At 38.4% G+C, this 19489-nt stretch overlaps 4 protein-coding genes across 5 annotated transcripts; 2 read left to right on the forward strand and 2 right to left on the reverse strand.

The window, feature by feature from the left end:
- The first annotated feature begins 205 nt into the window (after window positions 1-205).
- On the forward strand, window positions 206-4867 carry LOC121745389 (chromophore lyase CRL, chloroplastic-like). The gene is made up of 9 exons (XM_042139268.1): window positions 206-513; window positions 589-638; window positions 1282-1342; window positions 1430-1465; window positions 1583-1633; window positions 1771-1863; window positions 4172-4276; window positions 4387-4479; window positions 4574-4867. Exons 1-9 carry the CDS (start codon window positions 295-297, stop codon window positions 4709-4711), a joined length of 846 nt encoding a protein of 281 aa, XP_041995202.1. The 5' UTR covers window positions 206-294; the 3' UTR covers window positions 4712-4867.
- Window positions 4868-5098: 231 nt separating this feature from the next.
- LOC121745390 lies at window positions 5099-6067 on the reverse strand. Of its 2 annotated transcripts, none has more exons than XM_042139269.1 (4): window positions 5721-6067; window positions 5566-5624; window positions 5363-5484; window positions 5099-5270 (listed from the first exon to the last, which is right to left on the reverse strand). In XM_042139269.1, exons 1-4 carry the CDS (start codon window positions 5945-5947, stop codon window positions 5178-5180), a joined length of 501 nt encoding a protein of 166 aa, XP_041995203.1. In that variant the 5' UTR covers window positions 5948-6067; the 3' UTR covers window positions 5099-5177. The 2 variants fall into 2 exon arrangements, with proteins under 2 accessions (XP_041995203.1, XP_041995204.1); XM_042139270.1 differs by having other exon boundaries at window positions 5367-5484; window positions 5721-6053.
- Window positions 6068-8960: 2893 nt separating this feature from the next.
- Window positions 8961-11363, forward strand: LOC121745754. The gene is made up of 4 exons (XM_042139712.1): window positions 8961-9049; window positions 9251-10027; window positions 10315-10411; window positions 10815-11363. Exons 1-4 carry the CDS (start codon window positions 8961-8963, stop codon window positions 11361-11363), a joined length of 1512 nt encoding a protein of 503 aa, XP_041995646.1.
- Window positions 11364-12217: 854 nt separating this feature from the next.
- On the reverse strand, window positions 12218-15805 carry LOC121743407 (probable beta-1,4-xylosyltransferase IRX10L). Its single transcript, XM_042136709.1, has 4 exons — window positions 15581-15805; window positions 13661-14049; window positions 13273-13514; window positions 12218-12929 (listed from the first exon to the last, which is right to left on the reverse strand). Exons 1-4 carry the CDS (start codon window positions 15684-15686, stop codon window positions 12416-12418), a joined length of 1251 nt encoding a protein of 416 aa, XP_041992643.1. The 5' UTR covers window positions 15687-15805; the 3' UTR covers window positions 12218-12415.
- Window positions 15806-19489: the final 3684 nt, after the last annotated feature.

Below are 19489 nucleotides of genomic sequence, written 5' to 3' on the forward strand. Positions count from 1 at the left end.
AATAAATTTATATGCATTTTTAACTGGGACAAAATATAATGATACATACCAGACTTTTATGGTAACAGATGACTTGTAACATTACAAAATTTGCTCAAGCTTCTTATTCATCAATTTTAATTTAGGAAAACAGTAGTACTCCATGTTTTATAAGCCACAAATTAATTTATTTAATTATATATTGAAAAAGAAAATAGTTACGATAACCCAAAAGTGCAACGCCAGCCACAAACAAACATGTAGCAAAATCAATTAAAAAATCCCATTACTTTTCCCCCAAAAGAAGAAGAATCAATGATTGATTCAGATAGTGTAGAGCGAGCGACACCCAGCATGTGCACCAGCTCGAACTCGGGCTCGGGCTCCGCCTCCAACGGATGGACCAAAGCCCGCGGAGTAGTGCTCAAGACTCTGGTCTTAATGGGCGGAGCGCTGTTGCTGAAGCGCCTCACTAAGTCCACCACCCGTTGGGACCATGCGCGCATCGTCGCCGACTCACTCGCCGGCGAGAAGGTTACTTTTCTATTCAATTTGCCGAATTCAACTTGTGTGTTTTGATTTTTTTTTATTTTTATTTTGTATTGCTAGTTTTCGAGGGAGCAGGCTTCGAGGGACCCAGACAACTATTTTAATTTGAGGTGATTTTCTGTTGCTTCGTCTTCGGTGATCGGTTTGGGAATGTGATTGATTGCACGGGATGATGATTAATTTATGGAATATAATGTCTCAGGATTGTTGGTGTAAGAAATTAGGGTAAATTATAGTCTAATTTCGAGCTGCGAAGGAGTGTATGGTCGTGTCGCTTGTTTCCAAGAATTCTTCGCCTTGGTGGATAGTTGAATACTTTTTATCGGTGTTATGGGAGTTATTTTGTAGTAGTATATATGTTTTACTAGTATTGTTTTATTGGAATTAGTAGGTTAGGGTAGATACTTCACTGTTGAATGATCTCATATTATGGTGAGATTGATTTTCTGTAAAAAAAGATCATGTTTTTCCAAATGATAATGACACCTGATAATTTTAATGAGTTCTGGAAATTGGATCACTGATTAGCATTATGTTTGTTCATCTTTGTTAACTGGAGTGGGACTTGACGTTTTTTGGATTTCAATTCTTGTTTACATTTTGGCATCCAATATCCCTAATACTGCGCCTGGGTGCCATCTACTGAATTATTGCTTTGTTGATTATACTGTACGTATTAGGGATGCAGTATTTTGTGAGGTGTTCCTTTATTTTGTTGTTTAAAAATATATAGTTCTTCTGTGTTATTTTTAGATGGCTCTCATGTCCAGCAGCAGAAATGGTGGATGGTTCAAGAGTTTTGTACTTTGAACAGGTAGAATATGTCAATATTATCTTGGATGTGATTAACTTTGCAAGATTTCTTTATCTTCAAGATTTTCAATAGATTATTTCGTGACAGGCATTCTGGAGAACTCCTCACAAACCTTTTCGGCAGGTACTTGATCAAATTACTTTGAAAGTTTGGATATGTTGCATATCTTTCTACTTCAAGGTTTGGATATGTTGCATATCTTTCTACTAATTAATTATTCTAACAGAAATCTCGATGCAGAGATTTTTCATGGTAAAGCCTTGCTCAAAGGAGATGAAATGTGATGTTGAGGTTAGGCCTAGTGCATAATTTTATTTTCATCTATCTGTATATATAAGCTGCTATGGATTATAATCATTATTAATATTATCCATGGATCATAGTATTACTTATTTCATGATCATTACATAACCCTTCCCTTTGGACAGATGAGTACGTATGCTATCCGGGACTCAGAGGAGTACAAGAATTTCTGTGATCGGTCAAGGGACCAAAGGCCACAGCCTGAAGAAGTAATTGGTGTAAGTGCAATTACATGTTAGATTGATTGAACCTATATCTGGATTTCACAAATTGTACTCTGTTAATCTTAGTGACCATCTTTGCTGGTTTGTGTGTTATGTTCGATAGTGTAAATTGTAAAATCATTCTACAATCTACACAAATTCATTTATTTACTTGTTTCTTTGATGTAAACCCATTCTTCACAATTAGGTTGATCTAACTGTAGCTCATCAGGTTCGAAACGTCTCATCTGGAATAACTTGTCTAACTCTAATGAGATAGAAAGCAGTCTTATTATATATCATTATTTAATAAGAATATACCGGATATCATTCTTCCTCTCTGCCAGAGTAGATGGAGATGCTTTTAATTGAATAAACAGAGTTGCAAATTTATGCAAGGGAACCAAGTGCAACTTAGTGCAATACTGCAATTAGAGAATGGCATTTTATATCTCAAATAGCCCTGTAGAGTAGTTAATTCATCACGTACTAATAGATGGGTTTGACTTTTGTCTCAATAGTTGCTAGTTACAAATTGTGGTAACTGCTATGCTACAGTGTTAGCAGAAACAATAATTTGGGGACACATGCAGTTTAGAGAGCAAATTATAGGTGGCGTCAAAGTTTGGGAAACATTTTTGTATGCACCTCTCAAAATCTGTCTTTGTTAGGAGAATATAACCACTTTCCTTTTTTTGGGGACAAGTAAAATATATAAAATCGAACATAAGATTACAACTTATGTGGTACACCCTATTGAAAATCATACTACTATTCTTATAACATCTAAACATTTACGTTGAAGTTCTTACAACTTCGGCCATCTGCTGCAATATTCTTGGTTCATATTTTATTCCCTTTGGTCCATCCAAGAGCTGCCTCATTGTGTTGTGAGAAAGAGTAAGTATCGTGTGAGGTAGCATAAATGCCATTTTGGATAAGCAACACAAGCTTCGGAGTCAAGTAAAAACACAAGCTTCAGAGTTATAGAAATAGTGGTTAAGCAACATAAGCTCCAGAGTTCTAGAAATAGTGGATGAAGTGATGCGGTCACTTATGCTCCTAATGTGCAGGTTAGATATCTGCAGCAAAGGCTTGAGATAATAATAGTAAGAGTTTATGTAACACTTTCTTTAGAAAACACCGTATTAGAGAAGTGTAATGGGGACCTCCTTATTTTCAACATGTGAACATCTTTTGCTGCAAGACCCTGAGGCTTAGATTCTTTTAATTGTAAGACTCTTGTTGTAGTTTTTCATGCAGCATCGGAATAACTCCTTAAGGCGTGTTTACTATTCAAGATTAATAATATACATGATTGAGTATTTTTATCCTTATCACAAGGATTTCTCCAATCCTGCCGCTTTCAAGAGGATATGAATCTAGCAAATTATTATAAGGTGATTAGGATATCCCAAGTTTTCAATCTATCTTGGTAAACAATGGATTAACCTATATTATATTTAAATGCCCCTAGAGGGTGTTTCTTTGAATGATTGGATAAATTAATAAGCATAAGATTGACTAGTTGAACGATAAGATCATCAAACAAGTGAAAAATTAATAAATCCTTTAAACTAAACAGTGGATTAGCTTGGACTATTTTCATTTATTAATCCTGGCTCTCAAGGTAAACGTGTGATAAGATAAGAACATCCATATCAAGGCTAAGTGATAAACTTTAATCTATTGTCATTAAGTGAGTGCATACTCAAGCTTAAATAATCAGAAATTTTGATTTTTTACTTGCATTCAACAGTTTGAGCATTTTCAAATTTCAGATTAGCTTGTATAGAGTATATCAGCTGAAATGTGAAAATCTAAAGGCAGCAGGGGATGTTCTTTTCTGCTTTCTTTTTGGGAAACTAATACAGTACAACTTCGTTATAGCACTTTCAAGCTCCACTTTTAAGCATATTTTGTTTAAGCACTTAAAGGTCATTCATATATATCTAATTATGTGTGTATATAAATACATGTGTGCGTGTGTGTGTCAGTGTAATGTTTCCTACACATGCAGTGTGTGAAGCTTGTGAGCACTTAGTGCATTGATGACATTTTAATCACTACTCTACACTATGTGCACATATATTGCTTCCTGTCCCGGTGTGTCTAGGGAAGCATTCCTTTATATGTATATGTATAGCAGAATGCTGGTGTCTGGTGAGCTTTAGTAGTTAAAACTAGAAGCTACTGTTTGTGCATCAGTTATGCTATTTTATTTTTCTGATTCCTCAGTTACTGATTCAGGCATTAGATATTTGGTCACCTGTGCTATGGATTGGCAAGCTTTAAAGCATCAATTATTGAAACTTTAATGCAGGATATTGCAGAGCATTTGACTACCATATATCTCAAGCGTTGCGATAGAGGGAAGCGTTGTTTATATGAAGGCTCAACTCCTGCAGATGGGTTTCCTAATACATGGGTATGCCCACCTTTTCATTCTTCACTGCCTCACGTCAACGTCACCCTCCATCCCTGAAAGTTACTAATTTAGTAATTTCCTTTCTGAGCATGTGTTTATATATACTGCAGAATGGAGCATCATATTGTACCTCTGAACTTACAGTGTTGAAAAACAGTGAAATACACACGTCCGATAGAGGCTATGATTATGAGGGAAATCAAGTGAGTTTTAGCTTTATCATTTCTTCGAAATTAACTTTCCAATATATATAATACATTTGTTTCACCTGGATCACCTCTTTCATTTCGTTCCCAGGTGTGGGGCGTAAAGGGTGGTGCACACGAGTTTAAACCTGCTCCAGCATCAAGTTTTAGTGACACATTCTCCTCTTTAACTATCCCTCCCCAATTCACAGAGAAACGGATCGAGGGCTCATTTGTCCTCCAAAATTGACACCTTTTGTCATAGAACCACATAATGTAAATTAACTTAGCTTTGGAGGTATACATATTCTTTTCTCCCACCTTTGATTTGTTTTCAATATTTGTACAGAAATGTTCGACTCCATTTAGCTTATAGAAGAAGATCCATCTAAAATTTAATGATTAACCGACTCTTCTTATCATTTGTGAACTATGTTGCATAATGTTCTTGGGCGTTGCGCATATATGAACATACATTAGCCTGGACTTGAGGACCTTTTTCCATTGGGAATTTTGTGGGATAGTAAACTTTAGTTTGTACTTTCTGATATTTTCCACCTTTTAGCTGTCGAAGTCCTCAATTTGGCAATTACTAAAATTCTAGTACTGCTATTTTTCATAAGTGTGGGAAAAGGAATTCAACATGGTGAAAAAGATATTGAAATAGAGGAGGAATAGATGAGTGTAACAAAAAATGTATAGTAGTACAAGATGAGTTATCCTAGTAATCTTAGACGATGCTGTTGAGGTAGAAATATAGGCCAATCAATGCTGCAACTCCAAGTGCTATTGCGAAGGGCAATGCCTGCCTGCAAAAATAGAGTTGCATTTCAAATAAGGATTTTTGAAACTAACAATATAAGTACTTACTTGAAAATGTTAGGAAAACAGAGAGACATACATACCCAACAGCTTCGTCTCTCTTAATCTGTTCTTTCCTGTCTTTTCGAACATCTGTGCTGTTTGCATTTTTGGAAACATCTGGCGCATATGGCCTGAATCTCCTTTTTGGGGCACCACATACTGCAACCACACATTCATCATCAATGCTTGTATAAATGCTTTTATCTCATAAATAAATAATCATGAATATTCCCTATATACCAGGGCAGAAATAGTTATCAGTCAGCTTCTCAAAAGGTGTTCTGTCATTGTAGATATACCTGCATTAAGATAAGTCCCAACTCTAATCATACTATATCTAAGAACATGTATACAATAAATGAAAAAAGGGAAAAAAGAAAGAAAAGAAAGATGACCCGCAATCACGGCAGATGTAGGCTTGCTTGGAAGCAACACGCATCGAGAATTTAGGCGCAGTGGTTGGCACAGTTGAGAGTTGAGATGGTATGAATAGGTGGACAGATGGAGAGAAGAAGGATGATTTCAGTGCAAAGCGGTCGGCCGGCCGCCGTAGGCCGGTGGTAGCTCCCGGCGGCGGAGATAGTGATGCCATGGACTTAGCTCCATGAAGACTTGTGGCCATTTCTGTTTTTGGTAGCACGTCTGAGTCTGTGCTTGTGAATAATGAATGTAGTGTGATGGATATTGATGATGATAAGAAAGCTTAGGTAATGTAATATTGTGTGGAGGCGTGGCTGTCATACTCCCCCACAAAACTGGCCACATACCTCCAATTTTGGACCTTTTTTCTTTTCTTTCATCAACTTTCTTAACCCACCTTTTTTGTTTTTTTTCTTAATACTCAAATGCCCTTCCAAAATTCAACTTGTGTTCATAAACATGTGGCTGTTATTATTTGGTTCTGAAGCCATTTAAGGTGGAAAATGTATTCACTCTTTACCATTTATTCTAATGGATGTCCCACCTTAGAAGCCATTCAAGAATTGGTTTCTGCACCTGGATGATATCATAGCCTGTTAGGAAAGTACAGTATAACATTTAGTAATTTTGATTAAATCCCAGAATTCTACTGATAATGAATCTCATGATGTAATAGATCGGGTTTTTTCTTTTTTTTGGTTCTAAACTCCAATTATCATTCCTCGAGTGTACTGAACTTTGTTTTTATTCCGCCTTTGGGAGAGATGCATGACCCTCATTCGTCTCCTTTTAATGAAACGCATGACGATTATGCGTCTTTGTGGGAGGCGCATGAGGGACATGCGTCTCTCAATTTTTCCGAATTTTTTTAACGACGCATGACGCTTATGCGTCTTAGGGAGAGACGCATCTCCCTCATGCGTTTTTGTTTTTTTTTTAAATTTCACGAACGACGCATGAGCGTCATGCGTCTTAGGGAGAGACGCATGAGGCTCATGCGTCTCTAAGTTGCATAAAATCCACCCACATGAGGCTCATGCGTCTCCAATTCGCATAAAACTCAATCATGTCAACCCCTACTAAACGATAATGAATACTACTATTATTTTGTAATGTCAAATCAACCAAAGCTCTAATTGGCAACTCTCTTATACCTCTCAACACGTTGTTGTAGCTCTCTGACATGTTTGTTGAGGGCACCCTCATCTTAGTTCATCATCGTAACAAAGAGACCAATTTTCTTTTTTGGCTTTGTTGAGCTCGTGTATCGCAACAAGACTTTCCTCCCGTAGTGCACGTCGCCTTCGCATGTATTTACGTACTTGAGTTGTGACACCCAATGCCCATACCATGCCTTTCACTCTAGCTCCCTTACCCTTAAGTTTCGTCAAGATATTTTTCCTCACACGGATCAAACAAAATTTGTGGTGACATATCGGCGGTTTTTTCATTCATCAGAACGCATAGCCTTAAGGATTCCTTTATGCCTATCCGAAATGATGCACACCTCCCTTTGGTATTTCACCACATGAATTCTGACATGATCCAAAAACCACTCCCAACTGTCGCCAGTTTCTTCATCAACAACAGCATATGTAATAGGCAGACATTTCTTGTTAGCATCAACACCACAAGCAACAAGCAACTTACCTTTAAATCTTCCTCGAAGGTGAGTCCCGTCTATTGTTAAAACTGGTTGGCACTCTTGGAAAGCATGTATAGCAGGCACAAGTGCCCAGAAAACGTAATAGAAGACTTTATTACGTCCCTGGTTCAACAACTCATTATGCCTCCACTCCACAATTGTGCATGGATTCCTAAACTGCAGTTCAAGCATGCAGCTTGGAAAATCCCTAAATGACGGGTTTACACTCTATCTCCTCGTCACTAGAAAGATCACATGAATCATCACTTAAAATATCATCAGATGATGATGACGACAATGGTGGATCAATGTCTCCTCGTACAACATGAACATCAATATGCTCTTGAACATTCTCTTGAGTTATACAATCCAACAACAACAGCATCTGCAACATCTGTTTGCTCATTCATACCGCAATCAACGCTCATAGGTTCAACCCTTGTAGATGATCCAACACCATAATCAACAACTGGTGGGATTAAGGCATTTTCAACAGACGAATACTCAACAAATAATTCAATATGACGAGTAGAATTTAGAGCCTCATTGAACATAAACATCAAACTATCATCACTGTCAACCCCAATGCATATATAACTCGCGGTACCCAAGAAACAATGCCTCCATCAGTGACGGAACCACACAGTGCCAAGCCCCCGCGCCAGCGGGGGCTTACCCGGCACCAGACCTTAAATCACCCTTATACCACCGTGCTCTGACCGATTTCCGCCCCGACGCCGCGGAGCGAGCCCTGACTCCGTCTGTCGCCTGTAAATCCTAAAATTGAAATTGGGGATTGGGGAAGAAGAAGAAAACGTGGGTTATTACTAGTTTTGGGCTACTTATTTTACCTTTTGGGCTACTTATTTTACCTTTTGGGCTACCTTTTTCTTTTGGGCCTCTTTTTCTTTTGGACTTTTAACTTAATAAACTAAGTAGCCCTTAATCAATTAGTCAATTGGCCCAAATATTCTCATCTCAGTAGACAACACGCAGCAGATTGACGCTGCTGCTAGAGTTCTTCAGCCGTTCAGCGGTTTCGTTCAACCGTGCCTTTCGAGATTCAGGATTTCAGGTAAGAATTGATCAATTGATGGTCAACGGGCGATGTATATAGACTTGGTATGAAATTTAGGGCTTAGACGCTTAGTGGCAGTGGCTTAGTGCAACAGCTCATCTCATTTCAGATTTCAAGATTCAATTTTCAATTCTCATGTTTAATGTTTTATTTGCCTAAAATATAATTAAACTTTGTAGTAGTAGTCTCATGTTGACACGTTTGATGTTTCTATATAATATTTTTTTGCCTCAATACTTTTAAGTTCAATTTGTCTACATAATCCAGATTGCAGTAGGTTAGAAGAATTAGGAAAAAATTATTTATATTATGATTTGTGCAAATAGTATCATTGTATCTTTATTATTGTATGAAATATATATTATATAACACTAAGAAATCTTATTCTTATTGATTGTAGCTATGCATCGGTATTTTTCCAAAAGAACAAAGAACGATTCAACAACTACAAGTGCTCCAAATGATAGTAGTATTTCAATTCCGAATCCGATCATGAACCAAGAGAGAATTAATGTTGCAAGTGTTGAATCTAGTGCGGAAAACATAGATCATGACCCGGGAAAGCGGAGACCTATTGTTGAGTATGAAGTCCAAGATAGGGACCGCATTTGAAGAGAATACATCTCGAAGGGACCTTTCCAACCAAAAGGCCATGTCTTTAAGAAAAGCTCATTTGGTAAGGAGAAAAGGAGTTTCCAATGTAAATGGTTTGAAAGACATGCTTGGTTGGAGTATAGTGTGGATAAAGATGCAGCATTTTGTTTTTGGTGTTATCTTTTTAGGCCTATTAATGACAATCGGTTTGGCGATGATGCATTTGTGAGCGCGGGGTGTAAAAATTGGAAAAAGGCTCTTGCTATTTTTAGAGAACATGAGGGTTCAGTTAATAGCACGCATGATCAAGCTAGAATACTTTTTGAAGGATTTAAAAATCAAAGACAAAGTGTTGAATATAATTTGACGAAATTTGATAAGGAAGACGAAGTCAACTATCGGATTCGTTTGACTGCTTCTTTAAATGTGACTCGAATATTGTTGAAACAAGGGTTGGCTTTTCAGGGAAATGATGAATCATTGGAGTCTGAAAATAGGGGAAACTTTCTAGAGATACTTGAATGGTTGCGTGAGCAAAAACTTGAGGTAGCAGCGGTAACATTGGAGAATGCTCCTAGCAATAATCAGATGGTTAGTCCTTTAGTTCAAAAGGAATTGACAAATTGTTGTGCCGTTGAAACTACAAAAGTTATTTTGGAAGATATTAAAAATCGCAATTTCTCTCTTTTGGTTGATGAAGCGCGCGATGCATCGATTAAAGAACAAATGGCTTTGGTTCTTAGGTATGTTAACAATGATGGAGAGATTGTAGAAAGATTCTTGGCCTTGGTTCATGTCACCGATACCACAGCAAAATCTTTGAAGGAAGGGATTGACTTAGTATTTGCTAAGCATGGTTTATCTTTGTCACGATTAAGAGGTCAAGGTTATGATGGTGCATCAAATATGCGGGGTGAGTACAATGGTTTGAAATCACTTATATTGAATGAAAATCCATCTGTCAAGTATGTTCATTGTTTTGCCCATCAGCTTCAATTAGTAGTGGTAAATGTTACAAAAGGACATGGTGCTGTAAGTGTTTTTTTACCATTGTTACTATGATTGTCACCACATGTGGATCATCTTGTAAAAGAAAAGACAAGCTCCGGCAGCTTGAGCATGAAAAACTTGTCGAAGGTATAGAAAGTGGAGAAATTAAAAGTGGAAGAGGTTTAAATCAAGAGACGAGTTTAAAGCGACCAGGCGACACTCGATGGGGGTCACACTTCACTACTTTGCTTCGTTTAAATAGCAAGTGGTCGTCGATAATTGAAGTGCTTGAAAATGTGTTTGAAGATGGTTCTAATCCTGATAATAGAGGTATATCAAAAACATTGTCCATGAGGATGGTGAGCTATGACTTTGTTTTTATTTTACACTTGATGATAGAGTTGCTTGGGACAACGAATGATTTGTCAACAATTCTACAACTTGGGGATCAAAATATCGTTCAAGCTACATCTTTGATTGATACAACCAAAAGGACTTTGCGAGATTTGAGAGAGAATGGGTGGAATGAATTCTTGGGACAAGTCGAAGAGTTTTGTGTGGCTAACTCCATTGACGTCATTAGTATGAATGATGCCATCAATCATCATGTGCGTATGAAGCGGGATGGGCACGTTACTAATTATCATCATTACAAAGTGGAGATTTACTGTTAACTAAGCTTCACATTTTATTTCTCAATTATGATTGCAATTAATTATCATTTATAATTAAATACTTGAGTTTAAATTTTTGTATTATTAGGTTCTTGATTTACTTACTCAAGAGATGGAGAATCATTTTCCGAAAATAAACACAGAATTGCTTACTTGCATAAATTCCCTTAGTCCAAAAAACTCATTTGCTAGCTTCAATGTGGACAAGTTGGTTCATCTTGCAGAACTTTATCCGGCTGACTTCTCATCTATTGAATGCATATCTCTTCCATATCAACTTAAAACTTTTATCAATGATATAGTTGATAAAGTTGAGTTCTCCAACATTGAAGATTTGGGAAATTTAGCAAAGATTTTGGTTTCTACCTCAAGAGATAAAGCTTTCCCATTGGTGTACCGTTTGATTGAGTTGACACTGATCCTCCCGGTTGCAACAGCTTCTGTCGAGAAAGTATTTTCTTCCATGAAACTTATTAAGACAGATTTGCGCAATAGAATGGGAGACGAATGGATGAATGATATCATGGTGGTATACATTGAGAGGGGAATTTTCAAAAAAATTGAAAATGAGACTATTCTGCGGCGATTTCAAGACATGAAGACTCGTCGAAAACAGTTATCATCTAGTGTGTCTTAAAAGTTGAACAGACATTACATGTAAAATTAAATATTTTAGTATATGTATTTTTTTTAATTTCAGCCCCGGCTTGTTCAATTTTCTGGTTCCGTCACTGGCCTCCATGATATATCGATGGAGTGTTGATTTGAATCTATCCTTATCTTAGCATATATCATTGCAACTAATTCAGAGAATGAAACACACGAATTCAATACGATGGAGGCTCTCGCACGAGGTGGATCATAACTAATGCCCACTTGAGGAAGTTGAACTATTCTACCACCCCAATATAAACTCACGAATACTGACATGATTTCTGCAAAAATATATATACACACCAACAACAATTAGAGACAATTTTTTTTCTATAAACCCTAATTTAATAAGTTTAAAATAAATTTATCAAAAACCCTAATAATATGCAAATAAACTACAAATAATGGAGGAATGTTGAAAGATTGAAGGAAACTTATTAGAATATAACGGAAAATCGCCAAGAAATCATTTCCGCTATTTCTCTCTCGCGTTCTGCCCGCTACTGCCTCCCTCGCCTGATTTATGCAACTTAGAGACACATGAGCCTCATGCGTCTCTCCCTTAGACGCATGACGCTCATGCGTCGTTTGTGAAATTTTAAAAAAAACAAAGACGCATGAGGGAGATGCGTCTCTCCCTAAGACGCATAAGCGTCATGCGTCGTTTAAAAAAATTCGGAAAAATTGAGAGACGCATGACCCTCATGCGTCTCCCACAAAGACGCATAATCGTCATGCGTTTCATTAAAAGGAGACGCATGAAGGTCATGCGTCTCTCCCAAAGGTGGAATAAAAAAAAAGTCCAATACACTCGAGGAATGATAATCGCAGTCTAGAACCAAAAAAGAAAACACCCGTAATAGATCATAAAAATTGAGTAAAAACTAATTGTACATCAAAATCTGCATTCTCTAAAACAAACCAACCACAGCTACATCAAGATTTGAACTTGAATGGGAAATTTACATTAATCAGTACATTTGATGGGAAATGGATTTGATACAGGTGAGTTTGAACATATGACAAGAAGACTAGCTACCAAGGTTTTAGGTCACCCACAGGTCCCGCAGTCCAGTTTAATACGCCTTCACCACTTCTTATGTAAATACTATTGTCATGAGGCAACTTACGAGCGAGCCCATTCAATATCTGATGGAAGGCATCCCGTGCCTGAGCAGGATGCGGAAACAACATCGCCTGTTTCATAGATGGATTGGCTAGTACTCTTTGCTTCCTCAGTATCTCTTCAATTGGAATCGAGGTTAGTATTGTATCCAGCTTAGGGACATCCTTCTCTGCGACGAAAACACCAATATCTTCCCATGGAATTGCATCAGCAAAAGGTAAGACAATGTCATCAGCTATGATAACAGGGATGCAGCCAAATACAACTGCTTCAACCAGCCTAGGACTCCATGGGGCCCAACCGAGCGGGCAAAGGCAGAAGATTGCTCTCTGCATGTCTTCGTAGTATGTAGTTGGGTGTTCCGTGGAGATATCAAAGAGGGGATTGTCCTTAAAGTTCTCCCACACTGATGCGCGCGCACCTCTGCAATATCCAAAGCAAATTTAGTTTACATGTCAGTTTTAGGGCTATCCATTATTTCCGAAATTTGGGATTGTAAGATAGTGCAGGTGTGTGATATCACTCAAATGGACTGGATACTCACTATGCAAAAGAGACTTAAAGTAATCAAATATCGTGTGTCTACTCTGCTTCAGGACTTATTTATGGTGCCATTGGGCATTAATAGTCTACTAAACAAGCACTTTCTTCTTTCCTATAGTACATTATATATGTCAAATAACAAGCGCTTTGTTTAAGCATTGAGTAGAAGAAGAACCAGAACAACCAGCATATTACATCAATTATGCAGGCTAATGAAACATACCTTGCATAATAACCACCTTCTGGGTCATTCCCAACATCATAAAACAAACCTCGGAAGTAAACAAAGATGGATCGAGGAGTGCTAGGAGAAATTAGATGAGCCTGCATTTTCTGTGGAGGGGCATATGGGGGGATTATGATTGATCCATCCTTTAAGCAAACATGGTTACGCTGTCCAAAAGTCTGGACCAAGGTAGCACGTTGGAGCAACGGAAGGATTCCTCTCTCAATAGCTTTCTCTTCCTACAGAACATATAGTACATTCGATCAGAAAATATCGAAATTCCAAAGAGTGTTATCTGTCAAAGATTTTGTGTAATCCATGTTTGTAAATTGACAATGAGTGAGAACTCTGTGATTTTAATTGATCCAGAGACCATGCGACTTACTAGATAGTGAAAGCATGCAGCGAAATCATGAGGCACAATAAAGAAGTGATCGGCTCCTTCAGTTGCGTTCCAATATGGCCAGTTAGAAGATATCAGCTGAATAGCACTTCTCATCATACGAGGTGATTTGAATGGTAGTGGGAGGCCATTTGGTGTCAGGTCACAAGTTGTATACACAGGAGTGTAGAACCAGTCTGCTTCTTCAGGATTAAGAGTACGAACTGGACTCGACAAGAGGAAACGGTGCATAAAAATCTCTGCTGCAAACATATGGGTGAGGCATCTTGGGTCTTTCTGTAAAATCTTTTTGTTGTATTTGCTAGGAAGCTCATAAACAAAAACTTTTAATCTTCCAACAGGATCATCTTCCAGTACATCACCGGCGCTACCTAAAATTTGAAAATGCAACTAAAATGCATGAGTTGCTTGCTTTAAATCTTTCAATCTTGCAGCGAAACCAGGTTGCTTGTCATTCCTACATCATCCTTATATTCTATCCTATCTGCTGAAACAAGACAATGATTGGATTTCCACCTAGTTTGCCTTTTCCAAGGAATAGTAATGTAGTAGAGAACTTAGCAAAGGTTATATATTTATCAAGAGAACATACTTTAATGTAGTCACTGAACGCTGCATAAGATGCACATACAACTTTTGATCTATTATTATAAATCTCTCAAAAATAGATAATTTGTCATATTTTTAATATATTTGTTAAACAAAATCAAGTGCTTTATATCTTCCTTGACGCCTATGCTTGCCAGGCAATATGCACTTTGACCGTTTTGCATCAGGTGAAGACATTAACATATTAGCATTTCTTTAACTTCATGTTTCGTCCATTTTCTAGGGAATATTGAACAGAATAAGCATCAAGATAGAATAAACTCAAGAAGGCAAACAATGCACAATGTCTAAGAGGTTCACACATGCATCAAACTATCAAGAGTGATGAAAGGAAATCATATATATGAACTTATAAAAGGTACCATGGCCTGATATAGCATATAAAAGAGATGAAATTTAAGGCTCCATAATAGCTATTACCAAATTTAAGAGGGGGCCAATTTTCACATATATTTCAGTAGTAGGGCAACCAAAACATGCATTTGAGTTTAAGATACATCTTAAATTTCAGCTCAAGCGAGCTGTCCCGTGTCGAGTTCCCCTAAAAATATCTTCATTGGACCACGTCGAAGAGGAATTATATGGCCATAAAGTGAGTCAATATCAATCTCATTAAATATTTACTAATTACAGACTGGGAGGATGAGCTAAATCATGCTTCTACTTGAGATGGCACCATTCGTCAAGTTACCTAGGAAAACAAAAAACCTGGGCAGTGACCCTGAAAGCTAAAAATGGTAATCATGCAAACCTGATCTTGTTATCTTTCCGCACAAACCATCATCGGAAAACAAAACTAGTGCTCTGATGGAGCATGATTTGAACTGTATCATTATCAACTTATTGAAGAAGATGCAAAGCTTCAAGTATATAACTAAGTAGTAACTTGTCATTTTATTGAAGAAAATGCAACATAACTGAAACTGCACAACTAGCTACAGCTCTAACTAAGTAGAGTAAACCACCTGCAAGCTCTAATTGATTGTCCGATGCGAAAAGGAAATAACATCATTAAGCAACAAACATAAAAGCTTCTTAATATGAAGAATCTGCATATTTTTTTCGGTACTAGGATGTTTGATTAATTGATTTCAATCCAATCCAATCGCATCACATCACATCACATTAGACCGCATAAGAATGGAAACCGACCTACCATTTCAAAGGCAAACACCAGAATTAGGGTATAGATTCAGCATCATATCTCAACAAAGCGAGGCACAAAATTGCAAATAGGGTTTGAGCTGAAGCAATCGATTATGCAGCAGTGCAGATGCAGAAAGAGATCCTTACCGGAGATTCTCTCAGTTTTCTGAGCTCTGTGAAACTTGAAAGCTTCAATCCTCCAAAAGGTTGAAAAACAAAGAAGCAAAGCAAATACCAATCTCCGGTTCCTCATTTTTTAAATCTCCCCTGTCTTGAACGAATCAATGCCCAAATTCTGCCTCCAAAAAAGCAGAAGACTGCTAATTAACAGAGCTCAAAACTCCGATTTGTGGAACTCACGCAGTTCACTGTTAAGCCATCCACGGTGCTGTCACTACCGTCCCTTACATTACTATTCGCGGGTCCCACTGTACTTTTTTACTCTATCCCGGAACGGAACCTGCAACCCTCCCCTCATCGTCCCTTAAATTACTATTCATTCAATTTCATTTTTTTTTATTTTTTTCCAACAAATTCAATTAATAAAAAACACATTTTATTAAAAATAAAATAACATTACAACATAAAATTCGTAAAAAATTAAAAAAACATAATTAAAAATCCTAAAAAATTACAAAATACATAATTTAATTTTCTCCGCTAAAATTTACCCAAATGTGCTCCATTAGATCATCTTGGAGTTGGGCGTGGGCGGAAGAGTCAAGTGTCCTTGCCCGAATAGACAACCGTTCTTCTATAGACGGATGCACTCCACTTCGAGGCGGACTACTGGCGGTTGAACTTCCGGGGGCTTCGGGGTCGAACCAATTTTTCCGCCTCGGGTCCTTCGTCTTTTTTTTTAAATCAGAAACGCACTATGTGGCCGGGGGGTTTAGGCAGATCCCCAACCCGTAAATAAAATCAAAATGTAATGTTCCAAAAACAAGATCATAGCCCAAAAGTGACTGAGATCTAAACAAAAACATGAAGGGGCAAAATAGGGGTCCCATAAGTCGGGATCCTCCTTTCTATTAAGTGGAAAAAAGATGACTAAATACACTAAAGGGAGAACGAAAAAAGACCAAAACCAACCACCAGAAGAGCTAGATCAACCCACATCTCTACGTCGGAAGCGGAAGTTAGGATATCCCAGCTGGTCCATCCTAACTAGCGCCTTCAGGTACCGAGGCGCAGAGATTGGATCAAAATATGTAAGGGTAGGGGTCTGGACCCCCTACCTGCCAGGAAATCAGCGGCCCTGTTTCCTTCCATATGGTGTCTAAAATCCGCGGAGCACGTAATTAAAAAAACATAATCAAAAATTCGTCGGTGAAGGCTGCCCGGACGCCTTTGCAGAATTGGAGCAAGGACATTCTCCCAGTGCTGTCTCCAATGTGGAGGTATTCGTCGAACACATCCGCCGTTTGTCCAGTCGCAAGCTGACGGATTGCTGTAGTACATTTCTGCAGCGTCGTGTGGCTGGGAGGGCTGACGGCGTCGAACCTTTCTTGGAAGAACTCTTCCCGGGCCGCCAATGTATTTGCGATGTGGAGAAATAGCGGTCACCGCATGCGGAAACGGTGACGGAAGTAGGTATCTCCCCACACTGGGTTATCGCAGAAGTAGTCGCGGACTAATCTTGCGGCGGCTTCCTCCCGGTTACGATGGATGTAAGTCCGGGAGCGTCTTTGGGGCGGCGAGGCTTCCTCCGCCTCCCGACGTCGATCATCTTCAAATGATTCTTCCATTATTCGACGCATTTGCTCATACGGATCCATGAGATCTATTAAATTTGGGGGAAGAATAAAAGAGAGATGATTTGAGATGAAATTGGAGAGGAAATGTAGATGATTTGGGAAGAATAGATGTGTAGTTGTGTATGAAATGAGGATGAATTAGGAGTATTTATAGAGTAAAAAAAATGGAAGGCTATAAAAACGATAACATTACCGTTTGCCAATTTTTTTAATTTTTTAATTATTTTATTTTAATTCGTATTTTTAAAAAAAAAGACTTATTGCGTCAGCGTAACGAATCCCACTTGCGGGCCGACGTGTAGGCGTCACGCATGGCCTGGGAGCGCGTGGCGAGCCGTCCCGTGCCGCGTCTCGGAGTGACGGAATGCGTAAAATGCTGAGGACGGGTTGGTGACGGGCCGGGACGCTGCAACGCGTCCCGTGCTTGTCTCGTCCCTCCGTAACGTGACTCGGGCCACCCGCGTAACGCGTTGCGGATGGCCTTACCAGTCCGTAACTAATATGTAATTACCGAAAAACACTTCAATATTGCTGTCTCATTGCAACTATTTTAGATATCTCATTCAAAATAACATATTTCAAAAAATAAAAAAAAAATTACTTTATTAATTTTATTCTTTATTTTTATTTTATTCTGTATATTTCTTTAATACATTATTGAACAACATATATTCTACTATAAAAAAGAAGATATCCAGTATTTTATTTGTAAATGAGAGCATCCGCAGCGGTGCTCGCACCGACGGACGGCGTCTGTGCCGCTGGCACGGCGCTGCTGGATGCATCGAGCACGTCCGTGCCAGCGAGCAGTTGACGTGGCGTTTCCTGATTGGCCAACGGCAATGCCGTTGACAATTTTTTTTAAATCAGATTTTAATTAAAAAAATCTGAATAAATATAAAAAAAATTCCCACTTCCCAAAAAATTATATCCGTTTTTCCCCACTTTTAATTTATTTTTCAATTTTTCCCCCAAAATTTACATTTTCATCTATAAATACCCCCACTTCAACACAAAAAATTTCGCACCACACAACACAATTCTCATCTAAATTCTCTCATCTTCTCTTATCAATTCTCAATCTTTCACTCTAACTTACAAAAAAAAATGTCTGGCTCTGGCGATCATCCCTCCGACTCCCGCAGTTGGAACCACGAATGGTTCGGCTCACAACCATTTCCTAGTCCGGAAACGCAATTTTCGGCCCCTCCTCAAACCCAAGGTTCTCAAGTTCCGGGTGGCTACCGGCCTTACCCGGGGGACGACCAAGATGCCCCCGATGGGCGATACAGGTGGGCACCCGAACCCAGAGCGGGAGGGAGCAGCAGCGGCGGCTCTCAAACTCCTCCTCTTCCTACTCCTACTCCTACTCCTCGTGGTGTCCGCACCCCGTACACTCCGACGGAGATGAATCAATTATTCAAAGCCTATTTGATTATCTCCGAAGATCCGGAGATAGGCACGAACCAAAGCGGGGATAGGTTTTTGAGAGGACGGAATTTTACACGCGTGTCGCAGGCGCGTGTCCCTTCCTATTCAACAATACTTATACGTTCCCACTTCCCAAAATACTATTAATTAGTATGTGGTAAGTCGGATGTCGATCCCACGAGGAATGGTCGTATCCGTTATGTATTTCAACACTTAAGAGTTTGGCGATGCCGCCATGCTTTAAATTAGGGGTGGGAACTGAACTACGAAATATAAATAACACTTAAACTAATGTGGGAACTAAGAGTGCGAATAAAATGCATTTAAAAGAAAGCATATAAACTGGAACATAAACTGGGCAAGCTAGCAGCAAGATCAAAACAGTGGCGAGAACTTTGTGAAATAACATTTTCGGGAATAAAATGAACAAGAGGAAAGAAACCAGCTTTTGTCACGAAAATTACTAAGTAAAAGAAGCAAAAGGAACTAAGTAGAAGGCTGCTAAACACTTAACTATGCAAGAGAAACACCAACTAAATATGCCTTGAAAACACCAAATGAAAAGCTGAAAACTTTAACACTTAAACAAGATGAAATAAGCTTCAAGAACACTTAAACATGGTGAAGAAAAGCTAGAAGAATGAAATCAACAAGATCATACAAAGGCATGCAAAAAGAAACCCGACTAGACGACGCAAATCACACAACAACCGACTACTTGCACATACTTTTACTTCTCTTTTTTGGAACGTTTTTCAACCATGAACAACTCCTAAAATGACTCCTAACATGCTTAGATAACTTAAATAAACAAGGAAATACACCTCAAGAAAGTGGCTTAACACAAACCTAAAATAGCAAACTTGAA

The sequence above is a fragment of the Salvia splendens genome, chromosome 8, assembly GCF_004379255.2.
Source record: "Salvia splendens isolate huo1 chromosome 8, SspV2, whole genome shotgun sequence".
NCBI classification, from domain to species: Eukaryota; Viridiplantae; Streptophyta; class Magnoliopsida; order Lamiales; family Lamiaceae; genus Salvia; species Salvia splendens.

Bases quoted from the DNA above. Each gene is read 5' to 3' on its own strand.
- LOC121745389 (XM_042139268.1), top strand. From the start codon at position 295: ATGATTGATTCAGATAGTGTAGAGCGAGCGACACCCAGCATGTGCACC. The intron at 1,343-1,429 runs GTAGAATATGTC...ATTTCGTGACAG, and splicing joins GAGTTTTGTACTTTGAACAG to GCATTCTGGAGAACTCCTCA. The intron at 4,277-4,386 runs GTATGCCCACCT...TATATACTGCAG, and splicing joins ATGGGTTTCCTAATACATGG to AATGGAGCATCATATTGTAC.
- LOC121745390 (XM_042139269.1), bottom strand. From the start codon at position 5,947: ATGGCCACAAGTCTTCATGGAGCTAAGTCCATGGCATCACTATCTCCG. The intron at 5,625-5,720 runs GTCATCTTTCTT...ATCTTAATGCAG, and splicing joins TACATCTGCCGTGATTGCGG to GTATATCTACAATGACAGAA. The intron at 5,485-5,565 runs GTATATAGGGAA...GTGTGGTTGCAG, and splicing joins TGATAACTATTTCTGCCCTG to TATGTGGTGCCCCAAAAAGG.
- LOC121745754 (XM_042139712.1), top strand. From the start codon at position 8,961: ATGAACCAAGAGAGAATTAATGTTGCAAGTGTTGAATCTAGTGCGGAA. The intron at 9,050-9,250 runs GTATGAAGTCCA...TTATCTTTTTAG, and splicing joins AAGCGGAGACCTATTGTTGA to GCCTATTAATGACAATCGGT. The intron at 10,412-10,814 runs GTGAGCTATGAC...TTGTATTATTAG, and splicing joins AAACATTGTCCATGAGGATG to GTTCTTGATTTACTTACTCA.
- LOC121743407 (XM_042136709.1), bottom strand. From the start codon at position 15,686: ATGAGGAACCGGAGATTGGTATTTGCTTTGCTTCTTTGTTTTTCAACC. The intron at 14,050-15,580 runs GTAAGGATCTCT...TTCAAATTTTAG, and splicing joins GAAAACTGAGAGAATCTCCG to GTAGCGCCGGTGATGTACTG. The intron at 12,930-13,272 runs GTATGTTTCATT...TGGATATTGCAG, and splicing joins GAAGGTGGTTATTATGCAAG to AGGTGCGCGCGCATCAGTGT.